General features: G+C 37.7%; 2 protein-coding genes across 5 annotated transcripts in view; one reads left to right on the plus strand and one right to left on the minus strand.

Annotated features, from left to right (window-relative positions):
- Positions 1-5,656: 5,656 nt before the first annotated feature.
- rnf150a (ring finger protein 150a) lies at positions 5,657-17,412 on the minus strand. The gene is made up of 7 exons (XM_015037632.1): positions 16,460-17,412; positions 12,561-12,811; positions 11,742-11,813; positions 11,265-11,347; positions 11,045-11,141; positions 10,731-10,941; positions 5,657-8,725 (listed from the first exon to the last, which is right to left on the minus strand). Exons 1-7 carry the CDS (start codon positions 16,899-16,901, stop codon positions 8,592-8,594), a joined length of 1,290 nt encoding a protein of 429 aa, XP_014893118.1. The 5' UTR covers positions 16,902-17,412; the 3' UTR covers positions 5,657-8,591.
- Positions 17,413-18,624: 1,212 nt separating this feature from the next.
- znf330 (zinc finger protein 330) overlaps positions 18,625-24,589 on the plus strand; it is a 13,986-nt gene continuing 8,021 nt past the window's right edge. For 2 of the 4 annotated variants that reach the window (XM_015037635.1, XM_015037634.1), the window contains exons 1-9: positions 18,625-18,732; positions 18,929-19,066; positions 19,155-19,174; positions 19,262-19,332; positions 19,664-19,740; positions 20,802-20,928; positions 21,011-21,115; positions 21,262-21,308; positions 23,826-23,943. In XM_015037635.1, coding sequence (XP_014893121.1) covers positions 18,947-19,066; positions 19,155-19,174; positions 19,262-19,332; positions 19,664-19,740; positions 20,802-20,928; positions 21,011-21,115; positions 21,262-21,308; positions 23,826-23,943 — 685 coding nt within the window. In that variant the 5' untranslated portion in view covers positions 18,625-18,732; positions 18,929-18,946. The remainder of the gene's footprint in view (positions 18,733-18,928; positions 19,067-19,154; positions 19,175-19,261; positions 19,333-19,663; positions 19,741-20,801; positions 20,929-21,010; positions 21,116-21,261; positions 21,309-23,825; positions 23,944-24,589) is intronic. The other 2 variants (XR_001425648.1, XM_015037633.1) reach the window with 1 other exon arrangement.

The raw sequence follows: 24,589 nt of genomic DNA on the forward strand, positions 1-24,589 counted from the left end.
TATAGATATAGATATATATATAGATATAGATATTATCATTTATAATTTATATATATATATATATATATATATATATATATATATATAAACACTAATTAACAACCTTATATATAACCTTATATATATCCAGATGACTTGGTGGTTTTGAGTCCAACTTGTACTGCTCTCCAAATATCCAAAGCAATAGAGGAACATCCTTCTTTAAGTCGAATAAATGCTCAAACGACTTTCCATACAGCGTTCGCATGTCGTCAACGCGATTGTGACCCCTTAAAACTTAAGCAGTTTAGTTTTGGTGTGTTCCTTTAACTCGTACATAAGAAGGAACAAAATGTAATTTTTTTTGTTCTTTTAGTGATGCAAAAACAACCGGAGGTCACACTGATAGCCGACTCTCATGATGTTTTTGAGCGTCAATGCGCATTTCACTGTTCCAAGTAACATATTCATCAACTCCCTGCAGGCCAAGCAGAAAGACTACCTCTGTAACTGTGGTAACATGCATGAGAAAATGCATTTTCCGGACTTACACGCTCATTTTGCCAGTCACAAGAAAACTTCTTGTGTTAACTAAAAGCCGTGTGTGTAGATTTAAGTTGCAAAATGAACCTTTTGTGAGAAATTTGCGTCATTGTGTTTATGATTGTTAGAGGTGGCTTTGTTGGTGAAAACATACACTTTTTGTGAAGCGTCATTTGACAAATTTAGGGTTTGATTAGATTTCATAACTTGTTTTAATTACTCAACAAAAATATATTTGCTATGTGCATTGATTGGTGTCACACTGCAAAAACAAGTATTTATTGTGTCATTTCTACTGCAAATATCTTAATGCACTTGAAATGACAAATAATTATTTGACCAAGACATCCTTAATTCATTAATTATTATTTTATTGTTTTAATAAAGTGCTACTTCCTATCCCAAATTTTTTGTCATAAAAGACATTTCAACATATTTTAAGTGAACAAATCTGCCAGTAGAACTATCACTTTTTTTTTTTTACCAATAGTAAGGAATTATTGACTTAACCAAGATCCTATGTGTTGCTGAAAAGTTATTTGTAAGTTAATTTTGTCTTATTTGAAGTGTATTAAGACACTTCCACAAGAAATGAGAAAATTCAGTTTTTCAGAGTGCAGATGCATATAATTTGGTTTTGTGAGTGAAGGGGGCTGAATATACAAGACAGCACTTCCACTTTATTATAAAATTCTGAAGTTTGTGGTTGAAAAAAAATGAAGAAATGTGAAAAAGCACCTTTGGCAAAGGTAGCTAAATCTAAATTCTGGATGACCTGGAGCTCAGAGTTCAGGTCTGAGGAGAAGACTCTGCAGAGATTTTCACCAGAGACCTCGCTTTGAGGTGACACTGCTAACCACCAACCACTGTGTGCCCCAGAATCACATATGTCTCTTTAAAAGTTCAGCTTGAGCAGGCGAATAAAGTCAGATTTTGGGAGTGAAGACCGTTGCGCGCCCAACATGCACACATCCTGAGAGCAGCTTTGCTTTGCTTCCTGTTCTGTGTGGCCTCAAAAACAGGATACAGAAAGATGGGGGAGCAGCTGCTCACTCGTCGGTTGACTCAGCTCTGGGTTCAGGTGGTTGTTTACGAACTTTCCCCGTCAATGAACCACTCCGAGTCTCCACGCCGCAGACTCTCAGGGCTGACAGGGTTACAGATGATGGTTCTGCTGAGGCAGAGGAAGAAATGAGTAATTCACCATACTGTACCTCTGCTTTGGCTTCCCCCCGCTGTGTGTTTATAGAAGAGAGGTCTGAACTGCAGGTTGGTGGGAATGACAATAATATCAGTTCCTGACCTTTTGAAACCAACAACAACTTGGTCACATTTAAATTTTTCAAAATGAATTGCTTTGAGGGCAGAGTATGGAAGGAAATCTTTTACTGAGGTAACAAAAGCCACTCAGAGGGACTGTCAGTGAATATCGGGGGCTTTCCCCTTCATTTTATTCACGGTAACATCAAAATAAGCGTTTTATACCCGTAAAGAAAAGGATGACACCATTCACTGTTAGCCGTCAGATGAGAATGGATCATCTAGGACTATTTGTTCCACTTCTTGGTTCCTAACTCACATCCCCATTCTTTGCAAACACTGGCTCACTTCTCCTTTTAAAAGACGGGAAGGAAATCCATTCCTGTTTGTTTTCCTTTTTGGTTCAGGAATCCACAGAGTTTAAAAGAATTGCTGATTCAAACCTGCATTTATTGTTTTTACCTTTTGGTGAAAAGAAAACTGAAGATGAAGCTGCTACATATAGGTCCCTGCACACTTTTGTTTTTGTTGCTATTTGTGGTAAAAATGTGTTTAAATCCTGAAACTAAATTCAGTTTTTATTCTGGGAGTATAATCTGGTCAAATTCTGGAAGATTTAACTTTTAATTTGAGCACATTTATTCAGAAGGGAAATAAACACCACATTTAAACTAAGTCTAGAAAAAGATCAACCTGGATTCTCTCCAGTGCCCCCTACAGGAACATCTGAGGATGCAAAACACAAAATCTTACCAAGTATTTTTGGTCCAGTTTCTAGTGCAAATATTTTAGTGCACGTGAAATAAAACAAAACTAACTCACAAGTAACTTTTCCACAAAATATAGGAGCTTGTTTTAAGTAAATAATGCCTTAATATTGATGAAAAACTACCAGTTCCACTGGCAGATAATTGCACTTATTACAATTCATTTTCCCGTATTATAAGTGCGATTCTATTTTTCCTTAGGTCCCTTCTGATTATCAATATAAATATGGTGGATTTTAGATGGCCTGATCCCTAAACCATGACACTTACACCTCCGTGCTTTATTTTCTTATTTTCATTTCCAAAGAAACAAAGAACATTTATTGAAACGGATCTAGAACTGATACCTTATCTATACTGAAAGCTTTAACAGATTCATTTTGCTGTAGAAAGAAAACAAAACTGTTAAAAATTCCCCCTCTCTCTCTAAGGGAATTTGCTCTGCTGGATTTTAGCATCAATTCCCTGGAAATGACCTTTTATATTCCAGTGAATAGATCAAAAGATTCTCTGATAGGTCATTGATTTTGAAAGTGCATCTCGCCATAGCTTGAACTAATCAGCGAAGTGAACTTTAGTATACTGTTTAGGATGAAAGCTCTATTGACTCAGTACCACAACCAACCAAAACATGGGATTATTCACAAGTTTACATGATTTATCTGTCACTCTTGGTGTTGGCCTACATCATGTATCAAACTCAAGGCTCGGGGGCCAAATCTGGCCCGCTATCACGTTTTATATGGCCCTCATATAAACAGAACCTTCAAAATAACAGTTGTGTGCTTAAATATGACTTTATCAATCAAATCAAAGACATTTTTATCTGTATTCTGCCTAATTAGATCAATAAGAAAAGATTGTCAGTATATTGGGTCACATGTGCTCGCATCAGAATATGTTCCAAAATAGTGCCAAAATAGTGGTTTATCCATTTAGTCATGTTGGACTGCTATTTGAACAAAACTGTGTTGGGTGTAACCTTCTCTGGGAAACTTTTCAAAAAGGAAAACAGAGAAAAATCGAAATAAAATAAAACAGATTAGGATTTATTTCAAAATGCATTCAAACACATGCATCGAGTGGGGCACAAGAAACCAACACCATGTCGTTACACTGCAAAACTGAGTTACTTATGTTTGGCCTTATATCCTGCACCACACAAAACAGAGAAAATCTCAGAATATTTTCATGTGCATCAAATCACTCACATTGAGTAATATACCCCTTGTAGCTACCACATGTGCTTTTATAGTTTAAGTTAAGTTTTTCCCACCATCAGAATGGTTAAAGTGCAACACGACTGAGTGTAAATACATCCATACGGACAGTGGCGGCTCATCCTTTAATGTTGCCCTGGGCGGACCCCCTTTCTCTCCATCCCAACAACAGATTAAGGTTAAAATGTCCTTTGTTCCATTTGTAAATTAACAAACAGAATAAAGGTTTCATAAATTCCATTTATGCGCCATAGATGATCAAATACAGCCACAATTCATTAAAAAGACAATGGAAAATACACAAGAGGCTGAAAATCTTGTAGATGTATTTTCCTACAATGATTACCTCGTATTGAAGGGACATGTGAGGAAGCAAAATGAAACCTGTTTGGGGCAAAACTGGAAGAAAACCAAACAAAACAAAACAAAACAAAAAAATAGTCGAGTGCTTACGTGTTCCCAATTATGTGCTGCCCTGGGCAGTGTGCCATACAAACCACATAAAAAAACACAAATAAAAATAAAACCAAGAATGGCTGCCTAAGATCAAAATAAAACAATGATTTAAGGCTGAAGTTTACAGACCTAAAAATTAAGCAAAATTTTTAAATAATTTTCTAAAATTTCCTTGAAATTACAAAACGTAAATAGCTTCTAGTTTTAGGAGAGGCTTCTTGGAGGGTTTTCATTAATATCTATACATTCCTTTATGTTAACAGTTAATCACACAAATCTGGAAATAAACAGTTTAATTGTCATCAGGCAGTTCCCAGGACGCCTGACAGTCAATGAAAACCCTGTAAACAGGAATGGACGCCATTTTCTGCTCAGCAAATCTAAATGAGCCTCTTAGAATCTTTTACTGCAATGAACGAATTGCTGCTGTTAGCACCCCCACATTTACATATTTGGAATAAATAAACATGTAAAAACACTTGATGGCTCTATGACAATCTGTTTTGCAAACAGGGGACTGCAACCAACTCTTTAGGGACTAAAGGTTCACTTAAGTTTGGGCAGATATAACTAAGCAGTGTTTCAGCAGTTACTCTGTTTTTACGTAATTTAAAGGGGCAGTATTATGAATTTTCCTGGATATAGTGCCATTTTGTTGCACAATTAAGTAACTATGTTACCTTCAGTTCTTATTAAAATGCTTTACATATTTAATATGACAAAGAAAATTTGACTTTGTAATTGAGCTCCTTGAAATTGGGTCCCTGTCTCTTTAAAAACTCCTGTTCTCTACCTTCAGGAAGTCATCACAACATGGCTCCTCTATTAACTCTTTAGCAACATATTTACCAGCGTTGCTCTGAGAAGAAGCTTGTAAAATTGGCTCAGCAAATGCTCAGGTGTTGCTAATTACTGCTGGCTAGTCTGAAGGAGCTGAGTGGGGGAGGGCTGCTCTGCAAGGTGAAAGCTTGGAAGTTTGGAAACTGCAGCCTCTAGGAGGAAGAGCTAAGTCCACTTAGCAAATGGTTGCCATGGAGATTATAGGATTTCTCAAACATGCATGAAAGAATCAAGGTCAGCACTCCAGGTTTGTTTTTGATGAGGAAATAACATTACAACATAATGATTTAAAAGTTGATTTTACATAATACCGCCCCTTTAAGAACCAAACTGCAGTAATACGATTTTATTATCCCTAAGCTTACGAAATCCTTTTTTAAACTTTTATAAAAATAGAAAAAAGAATCTTATTTTCATTCAAAAACTCATAAAACAATTGCAGAACTTTTATCATTTTTGAAAGTTTCGCAGCTCAAAATAAATTGTAAGAAGGAGGAAAAAGTGCAAAAATGACCTGTTGAATTTTAAAGGGTGCTGACCCCTGACCTGAAACTTTTCTATAGAGTTTGACCTTTGTATTTTGAGTTTTTGTTATCACCACTCAGCATTAGTCACACTTTACCCTCCCTCAGTAGAAGAAAGGTTTAAGCTAAATTAATATCTACTTGCCGGAACTTTATTAAACTTTCAGAAGTGTCCAACCTTTAATTTAATATAATTTATTTAGTGAGGAAAAAAAAAGATTCCCATTCATTATTGGTCGTTGTAACAATGTCACAAATTACTTCTACCATGAACATTTCCTCTGAAATACACACAACTGAATAATGTTTTTGTTTATGTTTTTTTTTCCCATGGGAAATAAATATGTTACACAGAGACCCATTTCTCTTAATCTTAAAAAGTGATGAGAACATTCTGTTTAAATGACGTCAATCCGTCTGGAAATGGCCTGCCTAAGCTTGTCTACACTCACAACCTAGGCAGTAATGGAAAAGATTAATTTAACTGGATCTGCACAAACCACATTGTTTCCTGAAATTATGGTACTTCAGTGAAATATTTTCTATCTTTACCAAGACTGGGAATAAATGTGGAGGGTGGTAGCAACAGGTTAAACGGTTTATACCAATCAAACTAATACGTAAAGTTCTTCCTCTTACAGATGACGCACCATCACTCTTCTGGACATTTGTTCCATGTCTGCAATTTGAGAAAATCTAATAAAATAAATTATTTTCACCCAAACTTAGCTCATGAATGTGTTTCTTTAAAAAAACCCACACACATAAGCATTGATTAAATCACAAGGATAGCTGGTACATTGTTCTCTTAAAGGATAAGGAAAAGGATTTTAGTGAGAAACTTGGCATATTTGGCTGGTTTTTGAAACAAAAGATTTAGTTTAGCTGATACTCAGACATTTATGATCCCTTTTGATCCTGAAACTGTCTGCTACATGTACATGTGCTGGTGTACCAATAAAAGAACGATCTCCAGTTTCTTAGGCAGTAAGTTAGAAAAGTTTTCCAAGCAGAACGTTTCGATTCCCGAATCATCAGCTGATAAAAAGCCAAAAGTAAATCTCCTCTAGAAACAACAAAGGTTTTTTCAATGGGGGCAAAGGTTTCTGAAACAGGGGAATGTGCAATAACATGAACCAATCAACCCAAACAGCTGTTACAACAGAGCCTGCAGGACTCTGCAGAAACAAAGAGAAAAGTCTGAGTCGCTAGAAACAAGAACTTCTGATCAAACTCCATGAAGGATACCTGGAAAACTACTTGCTTGGAGAACCGAAACATTAAATTAAACAAAATATGTCTAACTAAAATCTAACTTGAATGTAGTTTTTCATATTGTAAAGTAAATAATTATAAAATTGGAGCTGGCATAATTCTGTTGTCACACAATTTTGATCTGCTGAAACAAAACCTAAAATACACTCGTTCAGATATGTTTTTGGTCCCTTTCAGTTTCTGAGAGGAATTTGAGTCTCTAGTGGGTAAAAGCAACAGAGTGCCTTTGTGTTGCTTCATCCTCAAAGGTAAAATGTAAAAAGTTTTTACTACTGTGAAAGATTTAGTACCAGTCCTTTCTAAAAACCAGAAATGTCAGATTTAAAGAGTAAAAGCAAGTGAGGCAGATTAGCAGTACTTAACAACGGATGATGTCATCCAGGACTTTTCTGTGGAGAATCGTCTCAGCTGCCCAGATATTATTATTATTAGCGTATCTTGTCAGTCATAAGACTGTCTGTCATACAGCAACAGTCTTCAGTCAGAGGCCGTTTCGGATTAGTTGCAAGACTGACAGCTGCCAGGGAACTTCCTGCCCACAGCATCACCGTCTACAATGACTCTTTGAAGATATTTTGATGATTATTGTAGTTCACTTTTTTGTTATTGAAGTGGTGGAAACAAATGTAACGGACATTTTGAGCTCTAACTGCCTCATAAACCTGTGCTTTCATTCAAAAACGTAAACGATGCAAAAACGTGACAACAATTAAACAGTGATGTTGAACTGTCACAACTCTGTGGGATTATTAACTTCTGGTTATGGAATAATCAGCAGCAGTTTCAGAAGGGCAACCAGGACATCACTTCAAAAATCTAAAGGCTCACACAGAGATCTAGTTGTGCTTGCTTATTTCCATAACAGGCATTAACCGAAAGTTAAAAAATGGAAAACCTTTACTTTTATAAAATCAGAAGAACATGTGCTTGAATTTTCTAACTTCTTGTTTGGAACCTTTTAAAACAATTGTCAAGTTTTCAGGTGATGTACTAGCAAATTTGGTGAGGGAGTTAATAGCAGCTGCTTTGGACTGAAAACTGCTGGTATATGAGCTACAGAACTGTGCAAAAGTCTTCAGTCACTGCTGATTTCGTTCTTTCCAGTTCTTGCAACCTTTAAATGTGGTTCAGATCAGTTTTTCTCCAGAGTTTCTAAAGGTCTTACTAAATATTTTGTGTTCAGAAATGAGGGGAAAAAAGGCAAATAAAGGAATGATTCACAGGCTTAAAAACACATCCACAGCACATGAACAGTATGTAAATGACATGTCATCAAGGGATAGAAAAAATTTAAGCAGAGACGAAGGAGACGTCAGAAACTCTGGAGAACTGCTGATCCAGATCACATAGAGCTGGAAGGAAATAATGAGGGACAACTCAACACTTTTGCACAGTGCTAAGTGTGCACTGTTTGTTTTTGGCAGTGATCCTCGATGTTATGCTGACCGAAGCTGCACACATGCATTAGGGAGGCCATGTTGTGTCCAGTCTCCATCATCATCGTCGCAGTTTGTCTTTGTAGTACGTGAAACCGCTCTGAGGTTTGACAATGTGAGAGCTGTTCGTCATGGTCTGGTCTCCATGAAGCACAACAAGCGACATGACAAATCTGTCTATAGTCAGTGAAACGGAACCGAGTGTTTTTGGATCTTCTTTACGACCAAACGTGAATAATCTCTCAATCCCTCATGTGTTGCTTTTGTGCATCTTTTCTGCAGAATGTCTCCTCAACATGTATTGTCCCTGGACTTCGCGTCATCGTGCTCCTGCTCCAAAGGAAAGTCTGCTTCCGACACACTGGCATCAACACTCAGGATAGCAGACGTGTCTGAATCACTGCTCATCGGAGGCTGGTTCTCACCTGGAGGGTCAAACAAAGGTGAGTCAACATCACAAAACACAAAGTCTTGAAATAAGACTAGACGAACTTTAAAAATAACTTAGAAAAGTCTGTATTTGTATTCTGTTGACTTACCACCCCCTTGTGGTGGGATTTGAGTTAGATTTTATGGCGTCCTATATTATGGCCAAAAAGTCAAGCATGGTCACCCACAGCATGTTATCATTACTTTTAAGTCTTTAAGTATCTTTGTCTGTAAATTAACACATTTTATGGTATCAGAAAGTTTTTTTGATTAGTAGTAATTAAGTTTAATTAGTCTAATCTGCCTAATACTTCTGTGTTAGCTGTAGCTTAGCTAACTGTGTTGCTAGCTAATATAAATATGCATTTACGGAGTGCAAAATGCAGTCTGTCTAGCATAGCGTGCTGCCTGTGTGAGGACAGAATAGTGATGCTGTGTGAATGATAGAAAATACCAAGTCAATTCAAACGTTCCCGTAGTTGAGGAAAAATGAATATTTTTAGTGTTTAAATACAGTTAGTCATATGACGTGAGAAAGGCATGAGCATGGTTACTTTGAACAAAATTCTTAGTTTAGAATAGGTTTATGTTAATGATTTAATCTAAAACTATTGATGGGTAAGGTCTCAACTTACAGGAAGGAATGATAGACAGAGATCTGAAGGTACCTTTTAGTAGGGCCTGTTTGGTTATCATTGGTCAGGAGGCCATAAAATTAGCATTTGCAGGAAGGCAGTATGACTTGGATGAGCGTGAGAGAGAGAACTTTGCCCTGTTCACAGAAGATCATAAAAGTCTTCCAAACTAGCATCTGGGATGGTGTGAAGATTGGTGAAAAAACTGAATACAACATAGAAAATCTAAAACCACTATCATCTAATTTGTAAGATGTTTTTCTTAGTAATTAACAGCATGCTCTGAATGAAAATAGTCTAATCATAGTTTTAGAATTAATAATTTTAGTTAGTGATTAATTCATCCTGAAATTGTCTGTTAGTTTATCAGAATCAAATAGAAAATGTGTGAAAGAAAATCTTTTGTTTAGTATTTGAAAAGTGCTCAGGTTTATGGTGAAAGGTTCTTGGAAAATGATTGTGTTAATTCTTATACTCAGGATTGATTCTTTCATTTGATAGGTTAGAAAAAGGAATTGCACCCCATTCTGCCCCGCTGATTTTTGTGTTACTTTTGGTTTACAAGAGTCAATCTGTTGAAGTGCTGAATGACAGGAGAACAAATGAGGTCTGTGGAGATAACATTTGCTTCAACTTCCTACATGATTTTAAGTTTCTCTTTGAGGTATCCGAGTAGGGAGAAGACGGGACAGATTCCAGGTTTCACACTTATCTGTGAAATACCCATTTCTGTTTTTCTCTGCTCAGAAAGCCATAAAACAGCATGAATTCAGGCCAGTTAATGAGGAACTCTGTTCTTCTTTGTTTAGAAAGGGTTGTTGTTTGTTTGTCGTTTCCATCTTTTGTCTTTTTCCCTCTCTCAGGTAAATTCATGTGTCGTTTGTGCTTTGAGTTTTCTGATGTTTTGTGATGTACTTTTGTGGCGATAGTATGCATCTGTCTTGAATAAATGCTGATTATTGTGATGCTGTTATCTCTGTGTGATCTCAGTCTTTGCACACAGCATTTCCTGAAACCGGGCATAAGAGAGGATATAACGAGTCAAAAATGTTTTAAAAGGGGTTAATAAACTTTAAAAATTTTCCTCTCGTAATACCATCCAAAGCTGATTAAAATTATTTAGTACAAAATTCATGTCTCTGATGATAATATTCAAGCTATAGAATCAAGAAGCAAGTCTTCTGAATAGCTTGCAGTTACCCTTTTTAGCCACTTGGTGGCAGCAAATTTTATTTTATTTTTTACATCCCTAATGTTTTCAGTTATAAAGCCAATCGCAATGAGTTCGGCTCCATATTTCAAGCTAAAACCTTTCCACACTGACGTGTTGGTAATGCGATGAAGCATGTGTAACCTGTGGACGTACAGCTTGCAATAATGTGGCTCTGTCCTGCCTGCGACGTCGTTTCTTGGTAATGATGGAGTTGGTGCAGATCTATCACCCTTCCTGCAGGATCCAGCACCACTGAACTCTCGTTGACTGTGATTTCACTCGCAGCGCTGATGGGGTTGGTCAGAGGACCCCCAACACTTGTCTCGTAATCTGGGGGAGTCTCACTGGTACAGTCAGCACTGAACTGGAACAGATTAAACATGTGTTTAGCATCTTACCAGCCTTTAAATAGGAAATAGCATCAGTGTAATGATACACTTAGTAAATAAACCAAAAACGTAGCTTACAGGAATTCCCAAAGCTTTCAGGATGTTTATTTTGCACATCGGACACGTTCTGTGGTCTTGCAGCCACGGATCTACACAGTGTTTATGGAAGACATGTCTGACCAGACGAGATGAAACATACACATCAGAAACATGGTGAACAGTGGAACGTCTAAAGACTGGGGGCTCTGCCGTCTGTGATCAAATCGATGTTAAGGCATTCGGCAGACAGAAAACTCACCTGCAGGGTAATATCCTTACAACGTCATTGGGTTTGTAGCATTCAATGCAAACTGCACAGTTGTCAAAGTCTGGTTCAGTTTCCTTAAACACAAACAAAACATCAAGAGGATAAATTCCAGTGTTTTCAAGAAAAGATCTCAGAGCAGTAAGCACACTCATGTTAAAATGCCATGATCTGGTCATATCTTAAGTAAAAACAAACAAAAAAACAGGATAAACAATTTCAAGACATGTTCCTACTTAAGTTGAGGTTTATCCTGTAAACCTCACCTAAAACAGTTTGAAGGAAAAATTTCAACTTCACATCTAGACTTCCTGGTTATTAGTCCGCCTTGCAAAGTTTCACAATCAATAACCATTACCAATCAACCAATCAATAATCAAAACAAAACCAGGACAGGCTGCTATATGTTTTAAGTTATGAGCTTTTTGTTGTTTTTTATTTTAATTACAAAATGTGCAGAATCTGCTTTACCTTGTCTCCTTTCTTTAAAGTGCGCACTTGAAGCTTACTGATGGCCTTTTTAGCAGCATCTCCCAAACGCCTCTGCAGGCAGAAAACACACACAAAAACAACACAGTAATGGTCAGAGGCGTCTTTCTGTGGCAAATATGCTTGAAAAGCCAACAAAAAAAATTAAGCTGCAAAGAAAACTAGCATCTCACTGATTTGCTTAATTTATACGATTTGCAGCAGACTTTAACGGATTTTAATGGTTTTTATCTCCATCTTGTGTTTTGCCTGTTATGCAGCAGATAACAGGAAGGCTAAATGTATTACAATTATGTTTTATCTATAGAAGCTTTTAAGTTCTGCTATTAAACATTCTGAAAATGTTTGCATCCTTTTTGTCTGGGCAGTGAATTGTTGTGTCATGATTGTTGAAGACATTTTCCAAATATAAGCTTCACAAATCAATTGGGAATCAAAAAACGAAAAACAAGTCCTGAAAGGTTTGAACTGCATTTGAGTTACTTAAAAGATTTTCTCCAAATCACTTACTGACAGAAACCCACAGACAGTTTGGCTTGGGTGCAACTGGAATTGGTATTTGGAACTGAACATCTTCATGTCATTTGTAAGGAAATGCATTCATAAATAAGGAGAAGAGCAGCAGCCCTAAAGTGGATCCCTGTGGTTCACCCATTTCACAGATTTGAATAGCAGACCTTAAAACATGGATGTCCAACATTATTTTCCAATTCTGTGTGAGAAATGTAACTTGCATAAATGAACCTCTTACAAAAATTGAGATAATATCAAAATGCTCTGAAGGGTTGCGGTCGGTCATACCTGGTTGCGGTCTCGTGCGTTAGCGTAGCGGAACCTCTGGATGTAGTAGAACACGAGCCAGGCGAGTGAGATGATCATGAGGACGATGAAGGAGATGGAGACAAACACCACAGACGTTCTGCTCACATATTTCTGCAGGTTGCGCGTTCCCACACTGATGTGCATCACCACCACAAAGCGCTGCTCCAGTAAATTCACAATCTCCCGACCTTTAGGTTCAGGGATCATGATAGCCACGATGTCGCCTGTATCTGTGCAACACATGAAGCACAACAAAGAGCAAAGTTGAACAAGACTTCACAGTCTTAGCAAAAATGTTAATTTCTCCTGGAAGGAGTTCCAACTGAATGTAAATGTATGTTGTGCTTTAAGCACTGTGAGAAACCTTGGGCTGATTGCTGGGAGCTTAGATGAAGAAGCTCAACCAAATCCTCTCTTAAAGGCTTCCTGCCAGCAACCATCTGTTGATTTATGCATAAATTGTTACTGTGTTGTAGCTACTTTGGTGGAGTGCTTATTGTCCATTTGGAAGCAAAGCGTTAACTTCCTGAAGGAGATCATGAGAAGTTTCTTAAATATGTCAACATTATGTTCTTTCAACATGATGCCATCTTTTTGTGAACTTCAAAGTGCGGATGGTGTTCTCAGGCTTGCAAACTTTCATTTTTTTCCTCCAAATGTTAGAATAATCATTTTAGTCTCAGTAGACTGTAGGACTTTGCTCCAAAATGAATTTTTTAATTTACTGATTTAATTTAATGAAATACCTAATCCTAACCCTACAACTTCAATGACTTCCCCAAACTGAGAGATTAGATTTAAAAACCTGTGGAGCAATGCTGGACGTGTGATAGGAAGATGACAAGAGAAAAACATTGTGAGTGACTACCGAAGCTCTGCTCCCTCTTCTGTAACTCAGATAATGATTCCAAAAACTGTTTAGCAATCGGAGCACAGTTACATCATTCTCCCTCTGTTGCCTGTGTGTGACAGAGAATCAGACAGTGAGGGAGACTCCCTGCGGTGTTTCATCCATTTGTCACTCCCCATAAACGGCGCCTCATCACCAAACAAAACTGGGGTTCAAACAGATAATGATCCTGCAGAGAGAAAGCACGTTTCCTGAAGCGTCCCAGGCTTTGAATCCCACACATTAGCAACATTTGCAGCACTTTGGTGCCTTTTGTCTGTCACACTGATTATCCCCTTTATGTAACGAGTCTCTTGTAAAACATTCACAGTTGCTGCTCGTGTGGTATTCTGGTAAAAATCTCACTAATGTCACAAATTATTTTATTAAACACTAAAGCAGACTTCGTTGAAAAGTTTTACTGTACTAATTACGTAGTATTACTGTACTAATTACGTAGTATTAGGGCCCACCTAAGGAAAAAAAAATAAAATAAATTAAAATTACAAGAATAAAGGCATAATATTATAAGAATGAAGTCAGTATTATGAGCATAAAATCATAACACGAAAATAAAGTCAATATTATGAGATTAAAGTTGTAAAATTATTACTTTATTCTTGTATTTTGACTTATTTTTGTCATTTATTTTATTTTTTTTTCTTAACGTGGTCCTAATTCTTTGGTAAAAGGTTTGGATACCACTGCTGTAATCTGGTGAACATCTACATCTTGTCAGAGGTCACATTTAGTAGCAGATTCAACATCCGTTGTTTTTGTCTATACAGACAAATTAACTAATTGTGACTGTCTGGGCATTAACAGTGTTTGAATAGTTATTGTTTTGCACATTAATGTTTCACCTTTGTAACTTTAAACATCTCCACATGCACATTTATGGTTTTATTGGCCATGGCCATACGGAGCTGGTGGGAATTAATGCATCTCCCCAGCTCGACAGAGTAATTTAAAGGTCAAACTCTGTAAAATACAATAATCTATGCACCAACTTTGAGCTTTATGTCAACAGAAATAACTGTAGAGTTGCTTAGCGATGTGGGATTTATCTTATCGTCCTCCTCAAAGAAACTGACAGTAAATCATAAGGAAACCATCTGAAAGAGACACAAACCTAATGAGAAAAAGGTTTCAGATTCTTTTGGCAGAAATATGAACTCAAAGGGAAAATGTGTAAATGTGGTTAATTATAGCAGTCACCTATTCCTATAAAGTATTTAACGAATACTTAGCCACATTCAAAATTATTTTTCATACTGTATGGCATAAATTGTTAAATGATTGTTTGATTTAATGTTTTTACAAACCCAACTGAACTTTGTTTAATTATGGAAATATTAAGGTTTCATATGAACAATTGCTATGAAAAGCAGCTGGTTGCTGAACATGTTCTTACCAAAAATAAGAAAGATTGCTGTTCAGTGAACACCTACCTATTTGTGTTTCAGTATTTGCAGATTTACTTGCAGAGCATATCTAAAATTTTCAAAGAAAATGCAGATCAAGGAGCTGAAATACTTTGGCACAATGCTACTTGACATTGTAACACTTGCAAAGCAGCCAATCTGGGAGCAGCATTTATTTTCTTTGGTGCTGTTTGGCTGTAAGAAGGGAAATAAGAAAGACTGTAGATTTTAACTTCTGTGGTAGGGCCAAGATTGTTTTCACTGTGCGTAATAAATTGTTAATGAACTATTGAAGCTTTTTCCTCCTAACATCTGTTAGAACTCTACTGATCCTTTAATCAAACTCCCTTAAAGCACCAGGTTTCTGTTTAATCTTAACGACGGCCACGCCTTTATGAAAAGTAGCAACAGGCTGATAACACACTGCCAATCAACAGGAAGACGGAGCTCTGTCAACAAATCAGACTCTGACAGCAACACCAAAACAACAGAGAGCAACTCCGGGTTTTGGAGTTGCACTTGTAGAAACCGAGGATGGCACTACCAGTTAGTAGTTTTAAAGGGTCATTATTATGTAAAATCAACCTTTTAGATCTTATCATGTTATTATGTGAATCAAAAACATATCTGGAGTCCTGCTTTGATTCTGTCTGTCATGCATGTTTGAGAAGCCTTTTCATCTCCCATGGAAACTGTTTGGGGTACAAAATGTTTGGTGTTGCAGTCTCCAGATCAAGCTTCCACCTCACATAACACCCCTGCCCACGACTCCCCACAGAGCTCCTTCAGACTAGCGGCAGCAGCAATTAGCAAACACCTGGTGGAACTGAGCATCTACTGAGCTCATTATATGAGCTACTTCTCAGTGCAACACCCATAAGAACGTAGTAAACAGCTTAATGTAGAAATGTTGTGATGACATGCTGAAGGCGAAATGTCAGAAAGAGCAGAAGCTTCTTAAAAAGACAGAGGTGCGATTTCAAGTCGTTAAATTGCCAAGTCAAATTTATTTTAATTTCTTTTATGTTACATTTGATGTAACATTAATTGTGCTATGAAATGTCACTGGAACGTACATAATACTGCCCATTTAAGAGGTGATTATTTTTTCACTAAGAACCAGGCTGGTTTTTAGACCTTTTATATATATATATATATATATAACAATTATTTTAACTCTGTAATTGAGTTTACTCTGGTTCTCTTTTTCTTGGAATGGAAATGAGATTATTTACCATCTGAAACCTGACTCCTGAGCTCCAGCCAGCATCTGAACTCAGAGGAAACTTGTCCTTGGGGATCCAGGTCATTGATTCGGTTCTTCAGCCAGATCATTCATTCATAATATATCAGATGCCACTGATTCAGGAGACCTCAGAGGCCCCAGCTCCAGGATCTATTAATCACCCTCTAAGTTTCGCGCAGTGATTAGAGAGAGCCGCTCCGAGGCCTCGCTTAACCAGCCGGACACCTGTAGGAAGATCCGTCTTCTCTGACATCACCGCATCAAACGCAAACTGAAAATCTCGGCGTTTCTGGTCCGATTCGGACCGGTTTCCTCTTACCTGAGTGGGGCATCGTGATGGTGTCGTTGGCACTGTTGTATATAACAACCGCAGACGCGTTGCTGTTTGCGGCGTTGCGGATTTTCTCCCTGAATGTGCAGTTTCCCTCAGCCACCAGCGCCACCCAGGCCGTGTTCTGGGGAACCGGGGGAAAGCGGACGTTCGGGTCGCAGCCCTGTCTGTCCTGCGGGAGGCCGGGGATCAGGACCCGACCTCTGGCTTCTCTCTTGGGCGAGTGCTCTCCGTATCGGCCGCACTCGGTCTTCTCCGTCCGGACCTCCGAGGAAACGGGGTCCAGGTAGGTGATGTTGACGAAGGCCGTGTACCACTCCTCCTTCTCTGCGGCCGTGAAGTCCAGGCAGAGCAGCTGGACGAAGCAGAAGGACAGCAGCCAGGTCCACAGAGCCAGACTGCGGCAGGCTCGGAGGAGGGACGGAGCCATGGTTCGGTTCGGCTGATGGATGGACGGATAGATGGCGAGTTCAGCGCTAAACTCGCATCACATCTGCTTCAGAGGGATGTGACTTTGAAAAGACATGAAAACCTCCATGATGTCCGAGGTCCTGCTCCAACAGGCTGGCAGAGTGGCAGTTTGCGTGGAAGCAGCCACGGAGCATCTCAGAGAGGGGTGTGCATTGTGTTGTTGTTCAGCGTCAGTTGGTGGGCGTGGCTCTCAGGAGGGACTCTGTTGACTGAGCCCATCCAATATGCCGGGTCTTTTAAATAAACCGAACTGTCCTATTTATCCGACAATGTTTAATATATGGAATTGTTTAACTGCGAAAGCTAGAAAATTAATATATGAGCATTATCTTGTTAAAATGAGAATGTTTCTCGCTAAAATTGATTAGGACAAGATTAAAATCTTATTAAAACTAAAAAAAAAAGTCTCGTTTAAATGAGAAAGGTGTAAAACAACACCTTGCAGGACGTTGTTGTCTTGAAGAAAGTCAGAGAGAACATGGAGCCCTTTTATGTCCTTTAAGATGCATTAATGCAATAGTTTTGATTCGTTAATTACATAGATTTTAATGCATAAAAAATTTAACCCAATTAATTGCATCTTCTTTTTTTCTATAAAAAGTCCCAAGCTTGAACTTTTGTATTGTGTTGGTGGTACGCCTGATAAAGACTATAAAGCCATTTCTCTTGGCCAACCTAATGTCAACACTGTCCTAATTTCTAAGGAAGAATATGTAACAAGTTGTCTAATATGATCTCTCCCGGATCATTTAGTTTATTTGAGCCAAATGATCCGGCTCTTGAATAGAAACCGGAATTCCCATCACTAACCGGCTAGCTGATCATCAGCACGTGACCTAGCCGTACACAAGGCGCATCTGACGCTCAAAATCACGTGGAAGAAATAAATATGTTCAGTTGTTACGATCAAACTAGACACAGAAGCATCGAAATGTAAATATTAGCTTTTCTTTATGGAACCTGATTTATGACCGACTTTGAAAAAATAAAATACATTTTAAAAACAAAAGGTATACATAAACAAATTATTTATTTTTAAAATTATGTTAGAATTATTATGTTTAATAACGGACTTGTGATATAGTAATGTAGGACCTTCCCTTATATTTTTAGAAAATATTGGCATTATGAGTAAGGAATTATTTTTATTGCTCTTTATATAATAATATAGCAAAACCCCCTCCATAGATTTTTTTTTATTATTTCCCTTAATCTTAAAGTAAACGTAAAATAAATGTGCTGTTTTACCCAGTATGATGACTTTTCCTAAATTCTACAGTTTTCTTTCAATATGATAATACTGACGAGAATTGATTTCTTGATCCCATCACTTCTTTTTGACATACAGCTTAACTATGCTTTTAACATCACGTTTGCTCATTTTTACATCCATATTTACTTTTTTTTGCAACATTTTTGGCAAATTTGTCAGCTAGTTTTTTTCCTTTCTGTGTGCAGGAGCCACAATAATTGAACCTCTACTGACCAAATTATTTCTATCAAAATTTCCTGTCTTGAGTATAAATCTAAACATATTAAAATCTTCTTATACTTCCTGTACCCAACCCAATGGCATCAACATTGCTGTCAATTATTTTATTTGTCATAACATTTTAACGATTTAAGTGATGTAAGATTCAGTCCACACTCCATTCCTGCTGATGGTGGTAAGGCACCAAGAGAAATAGAGGAGACGTGACTGTTGTTCCACTTGCGGAACCCAAATCACTGCGTTATGTTTCACCGGACACCTTTTTCAGACGGACTTAACGCTAGCTTCGCTGGGTGAGGTAAGGAAAATTTAAAGTTATTTCTTATATCTGAAATGATATTTTCATTAATTATTCAGGAGTCAGTTAGTGTTTGTATGCTACCATTAATTAAAATAAAACCTAAAATAAATTAGCACGAAGTGGATGCCATTAGTTTTCTACTTCTGTTTTTAAAAGCTAAGATCACCATGAACTTTTCCCTTTCCTGTTACAGCTATTATTGATTCCAGAGATGCCCAAAAAGAAAACCGGAGCCAGGAAAAAGGCGGAGAACCGCAAAGAGCGAGAGAAACAGATCCGAGCCAACAGGGAGCATGTGGAAGTGGCCAAACACCCCTGCAACGTGAACATGGTCAGTAGCCACTACCGCTGCTACTGCTTTGGCTAACAGTGCAAACACTGCAGCGTGCTAATCCTCTCTGTTTATTTGGTTTTTACAGGAATGTGACAAATGTCAGAGGTAAGTCTGTATTTAAAGCAGATGAAACGGATTCAGAAGAACTTTGATTTGAAGAGAAATAAACGTATTCCTGCTTATTTTTCTTAGGAAGCAGAAGAACAGGGCATTCTGCTACTTCTGTAACTCTGTGCAGAAGCTGCCTGTCTGCGCTCAGTGTGGTGAGTTTTTTTTTTCTTCACTTTTCTTTAAATTAAACACCAAGCTAAAGACTGATTCCACCTAATTGTTCACTATCTCAAGCATTTTTAATTCATTTAAGAAAGTTACTCATGTAAGTATCTTCAAAAACGTGTGGACAAGAAAGCTTTCTAGTTGCAGTCAATCTCGCAACGAATCTGAAGATGCCTCTGACTGAAGAGTGTTGTTGTATGACTGTCTTATTAAATTACACACAATGGACTGTTTCAATTTTATTTAGGATTATTGGAGTAAAATAATGTTATTGTTATAATAAATGTTGATTTATTTGTGGGTTGTTTTTTTTTTTAGGTAAAACTAAGTGCATGAAGGCTTCTGATTGTGTTATCAAGCATCCAGGGATCCACAGCACAGGAATGGCCATGGTGGTGAGTTTATATCAAACCATAAGTAAATCTTGTTCTGATCTGGATCTGTTTTAGAAACTAGATTATAACACTTACACTATCTGGTTAGATATACAGTTCTAGATATTTTCTGTGGTTAAATAAAATTAGTCGCTTTATTAAAGTACATGCTTATATGAAACTACCTACTATTTTATCTGATGTACGTCATTCTTCTCTTTAAAATCTTGTAATTGATAATTTGTTTATTAGTTTCAGTGTTTTTAAAAAGCCAGATTAAGTGCAGAACATAACTGTGTCATATTTTAATTGTAGGATTTTATTTATTAGGGAATAAAGTTGATATAGTCAGGAACAGAGTGAAGAAAAAATCAGAGTGAGCCTCAAGAGTGCAAAATCCAAGAACATATTTCCACTAGGGGGCACCGATTTCAGGGCTATCACGATCTTTAAAAAGCTTAATCTGCTGATTCCAATTTTGACCAGTAGATGAAAAAGATGAAAATAAAATATTTTGATATCTTCCCAAAGAGACCAAGTTTTTGCATGTTCTCTAAAGGAGATGGGAGCAGTGATGAGGAAAAAAATAAATCACTTTTTTCAATTCAGACAAATGTATTACAGCAGATAAACTGCTCTTGATGTGTTCTGTGATTTAACATGTGATGCTTTGTTCTAACTTTTTTCTCAGAAATCTGACTTTAACAGCGTGAGATCAAAGTCAGAGTTCTTTTATTCATTACTTTCAGGAGTCCTGGTCTTCTTCCATAAGAACAGCTGCTGATTTATTTTTGGTATTTTTTTTTGTCAGGCTGCTGGTTAACAGGCTGAAAGGGATTTTTATTTTTAGCTCCTATTTTAACTTTTTTTATATTGAGCTTCTTTTTTTATGTTGGCATTCAGCTTGAAAGTTTTCTTTTCGGCTCTTTAAGAAATGTATTCAAAGAGCTTTTCGTTTATGCCTCAATCCTTCTTGAACTAATAATAATCTTGTTGAATGTGCTGCCAGCTTTTCTCCAGTTAACCAAGTTTAGATCATTTTTATCCTGTCCAGATATGTAAAACCTGTTTTTATCCACAAGGGGGCAGTGTGTGACTTCTGTGAAGCCTGGGTCTGCCATGGTAGGAAATGTCTGAGCACCCACGCCTGCTCATGTCCTCTGGCCGACGCCGACTGCATCGAGTGTGAGCGTGGAGTCTGGGATCATGGTAAGACACTCCCCTCTGCTTGTAAACAAATCCCATCGGCTCAAACACTGACAATCAACGGGATGCTCCATTTCCTTTGCAGGAGGTCGGATTTTCCGCTGTTCCTTCTGTCGGAATTTCTTATGTGAGGATGATCAATTTGAGCACCAGGCCAGCTGTCAAGTCCTGCAGGCAGAAACCTTTAAATGTGAGTCGTGGATTTACGCGCCCATTCATGTGGTTAAAAGGAAAATAAATTGTGTCTTATTTGTTCTGCAGAGTAATACCTGGAGGAGATTTGTGCACTGAAGAGAAAGTGAATGCATTTTTATCCTTTCCTGTGTTTTATTTCAGGCGTTTCCTGTAACAGACTGGGACAACACTCGTGCCTGCGCTGTAAGGTGAGAATGTTCAGCTGGAAATTTTATCCATTCCATCAGCCTGCATCACACGAGAAAAGACCGGTCCTCAAAATTCCTTTAACTTATTCTGTGAGCTAAAATTAGACAAACGCAAGTACTTTTTGTTTTTGTTTGTACCATTTCAACAAATCCTGCAGGTATACTGAGGCTGAATAAATGAAACTAAAGATTAAGGCTTTCCCATCTGAGCAGCTGCGCGGATTACGCTCCGATCAGATAAAACTTGACTTGCCAGGAACAGGGTAGACTTTAAACTGAGCGGCTAAAAATAAACACATGTTGTTATGCAAGCTCTACCTCAGGGTCAAGTTATCATGGCGTTTAAAATTAAAATATTTTGAATACACAGTTCATTTAAAGGAATGCTTTGAAAGCAAAACACTTAAAAGAAGTTGGGGGTCAGAGAGTGATGCATGATCATAAAAACAAATAACACTTGCAGCAGGTACTGTTGCAAAAGGTGTTTCTACATGATATTACCTCAGGAAGGCTGAGGGTAATAGGCTATCTCATATGAATATGCATGTTTTGCATATTCTCAACTGTACACCACTCTGTTCTGACTTGTCGCACAAAGTCACAAAAACACATTGAAATGTTTTTTTTGGTTTTTTTAGAGGGACAAAATGAGGAAAAGCTTATAAAAACTCTGCATCTTGATCCCAGTTGGTTATAGTTATTTAAAGCAATTTTTGTGTAAGTTAATATCTTTAGTTTCAACTAGGGTCTAACTGCATTTCTACAGTTGGATAAAAAAAAAGACATATAACCAAGGTTAAGCTGAGTTAAGCTGACTCAGCATTCTTGAAGACTTTAGAGGTTTACATAAACGCTGCTGCTGTGGCAGGGTTGCACAACAGCAGCATGAAAGGAAAACGTTAAGTTCAAATGTTGCAAATTAAAAGGTAATTAAACATTTATAACAGGAAGAGTTGGAACAAGACCATTCTCTACTCCAGGGAACAGAAAGTCAGTGTGTCATCTGCCCCTTCTGAAGCCATTTCACAATTTGAAAATGTTAAGCAATTAGATCTGGCAACTACTCGCAGCTAAAGGAGAAGAGATGATTAACTGTGGTTTGAGGCTCAGGACCTTTGATTTATTATTTGCACTGCAAAACATGAAATTTTACCAAGCATTTTTAGCCAGTTTCATGTATGAATATCTTGGTATACTTGAAATAAGAGAAAAACTTAACAAGTGACTTCTCAGTGAAGATATAAGAGCCTGTTTTTAAGTAAATAATTCCTTAATAATGATTAAAAACTACAGAGTTTACTGTCAGATTTTTTTTCACTTGAAACAAGATATTTTTAGTGAAATAATCTGCTAGTGGAGCTGGTACTTTTTAATCACTATCAAGGAATTATTGGGTGCTTTTATCCTGCTGAAAAGTTACTTGTCAGTTAGTTTTGTCTTCTTGTAAATGGGCTACAACATTTGTACTAAATAATGTACTACAATATTTGCTAAACCAAAAATACTTGGTAGCATTTTGTGTTTTTGCTGTGTAGAAGTTTTGATCAGTGGAAATTTCCAGGATGTCGACTCTTGACATTTTAATATACTGTCGCCATGACAGAGTAGGAGAGGAAATCCAGTCCTGGAGGCTTCAGATCTGAAGAAGCTGTCGAGTGTAGTGGTATCTTGGCGGAAGCGGAACAGATCGTCCATCACGGAGAGCAGAGTCCTCACTGACTCTAGTGGACCTTGGCCGATAAGTGGGGTCCACTTAGAACTCAGTGTTTCAGCTGTTTTGCAGTTTTCTGGAAGTTTGTTCCATTGTGGTGCCTAGAAGCTTCTCCTTGTTTGTTTACTGGCAAAAATGTTTTCATATTGGCCAATAAGCAGAAAAATCTTCTGCAGGCCTTTTACCGCATCCTGTCATATTTTGCTCCAATGACCCAAACCCATTGAATTCAGGTGGTTGGTTTCATGCCTGCATAAAAAGCTGTTTCAACCTGTGATTATTCACTCAGTCGTTTGGTGTTCCTCAAGGCTGCATTCTCGGGCAACTTTTACTGTCTGTATTTTCTCCTAGCTCAAACTGCGAAGTATTACAACTTCTGTTACCATTCATAAAAGCACATAAACTGCTGGCTCTTTTAAATGAGACCTTATTGCATCTTTGATTTGTTTTAAACTTAATGTCTTCAGTTTCTTGATATTCCCTCAGTTTTCTTGTTTTTTACAGTAGTACCATTATTTTTTCATGGTGTTTAAATTTGTGTATAAACGACTAGAAGTAAACTGTCTATTGATTCTTGACTACTTCCACTTCCTCATCTACTCAGCATGACTGGTTTTTCTATTCAAAGGGGTAAAAACAGAATGACTTGACTCAAAGTGTCTATTATTTTAGTTCTGTCCTTGCAGTGTCGGTTTCCTTTGTTGTTCTGTCTCTTGAACATTTTCTCTTTCTTGAACACTTTCCTGTTTTTAATGCATAGTTGAAAGGACAGTGAGTATTAAAAGTTTTCTTTTTCACATCTGCAGGCCTGTTACTGTGACGACCATGCCAAGAGTAAAGTGTTCAAACAGGAGAAAGGCAAGGCTCCACCTTGTCCGAAGTGCGGCCATGAGACCCAGGAGACAAAAGACCTCAGCATGTCCAGTGAGTTTCACACAACCGGAGCCCGTCTCGTTATTCCTGTAAATCTGCCAATTCAAGCAAGTTGCAGCAACCTCTTTTTCCTGCTTGAATGCTTTTGGAAAACGAAACAGAAAATATGCACTGATGACTTCTTGGCACAGGGGCTTATTTCCCATAAAATGTTTATAGAGACCTGGATACAAAACTTACCCCGAATGCCCTTTTCTCTTTCTTCTCTTTTTTTGTTTGTTGAGGTAAATGTCTGTAAAGTACTTTTCTTACTGCAGTGTAAGGGAAGTAAAAACCAACTGCTTCCCCTGATGTGTATATCCCTCTTCTGGCTCCTGAGAGATAAAAAATGTCTGTGTTGTTAAACACAGCAGTGGGCGGCTGTGGTAGTTTCTGAAAGCCAGATCCTTGAGTGAACACAACTTTTCTCCATATTTGATGGTAAACTGTAGCATTTTTATTGTTGTTTGGGAACATTAATATAAAATCCGACCCGTAGTACTGACAGCTGAAGGGTCATAGGAACCCTGGGAGGTCCACCAGTGTAACATGGGAATAAAACGCGGTAACACTTTATTTGAAGGGGGTTGAATAAGACTGTCATGACTAGGGCTGAAACGATTCCTCGAATGATTCGAGTACCTCGATTACTAAAATT

This window comes from Poecilia latipinna, unplaced genomic scaffold, assembly GCF_001443285.1.
Source record: "Poecilia latipinna isolate Pla-1442-1.1 unplaced genomic scaffold, P_latipinna-1.0 Scaffold412, whole genome shotgun sequence".
Lineage (NCBI taxonomy): Eukaryota > Metazoa > Chordata > Actinopteri > Cyprinodontiformes > Poeciliidae > Poecilia > Poecilia latipinna.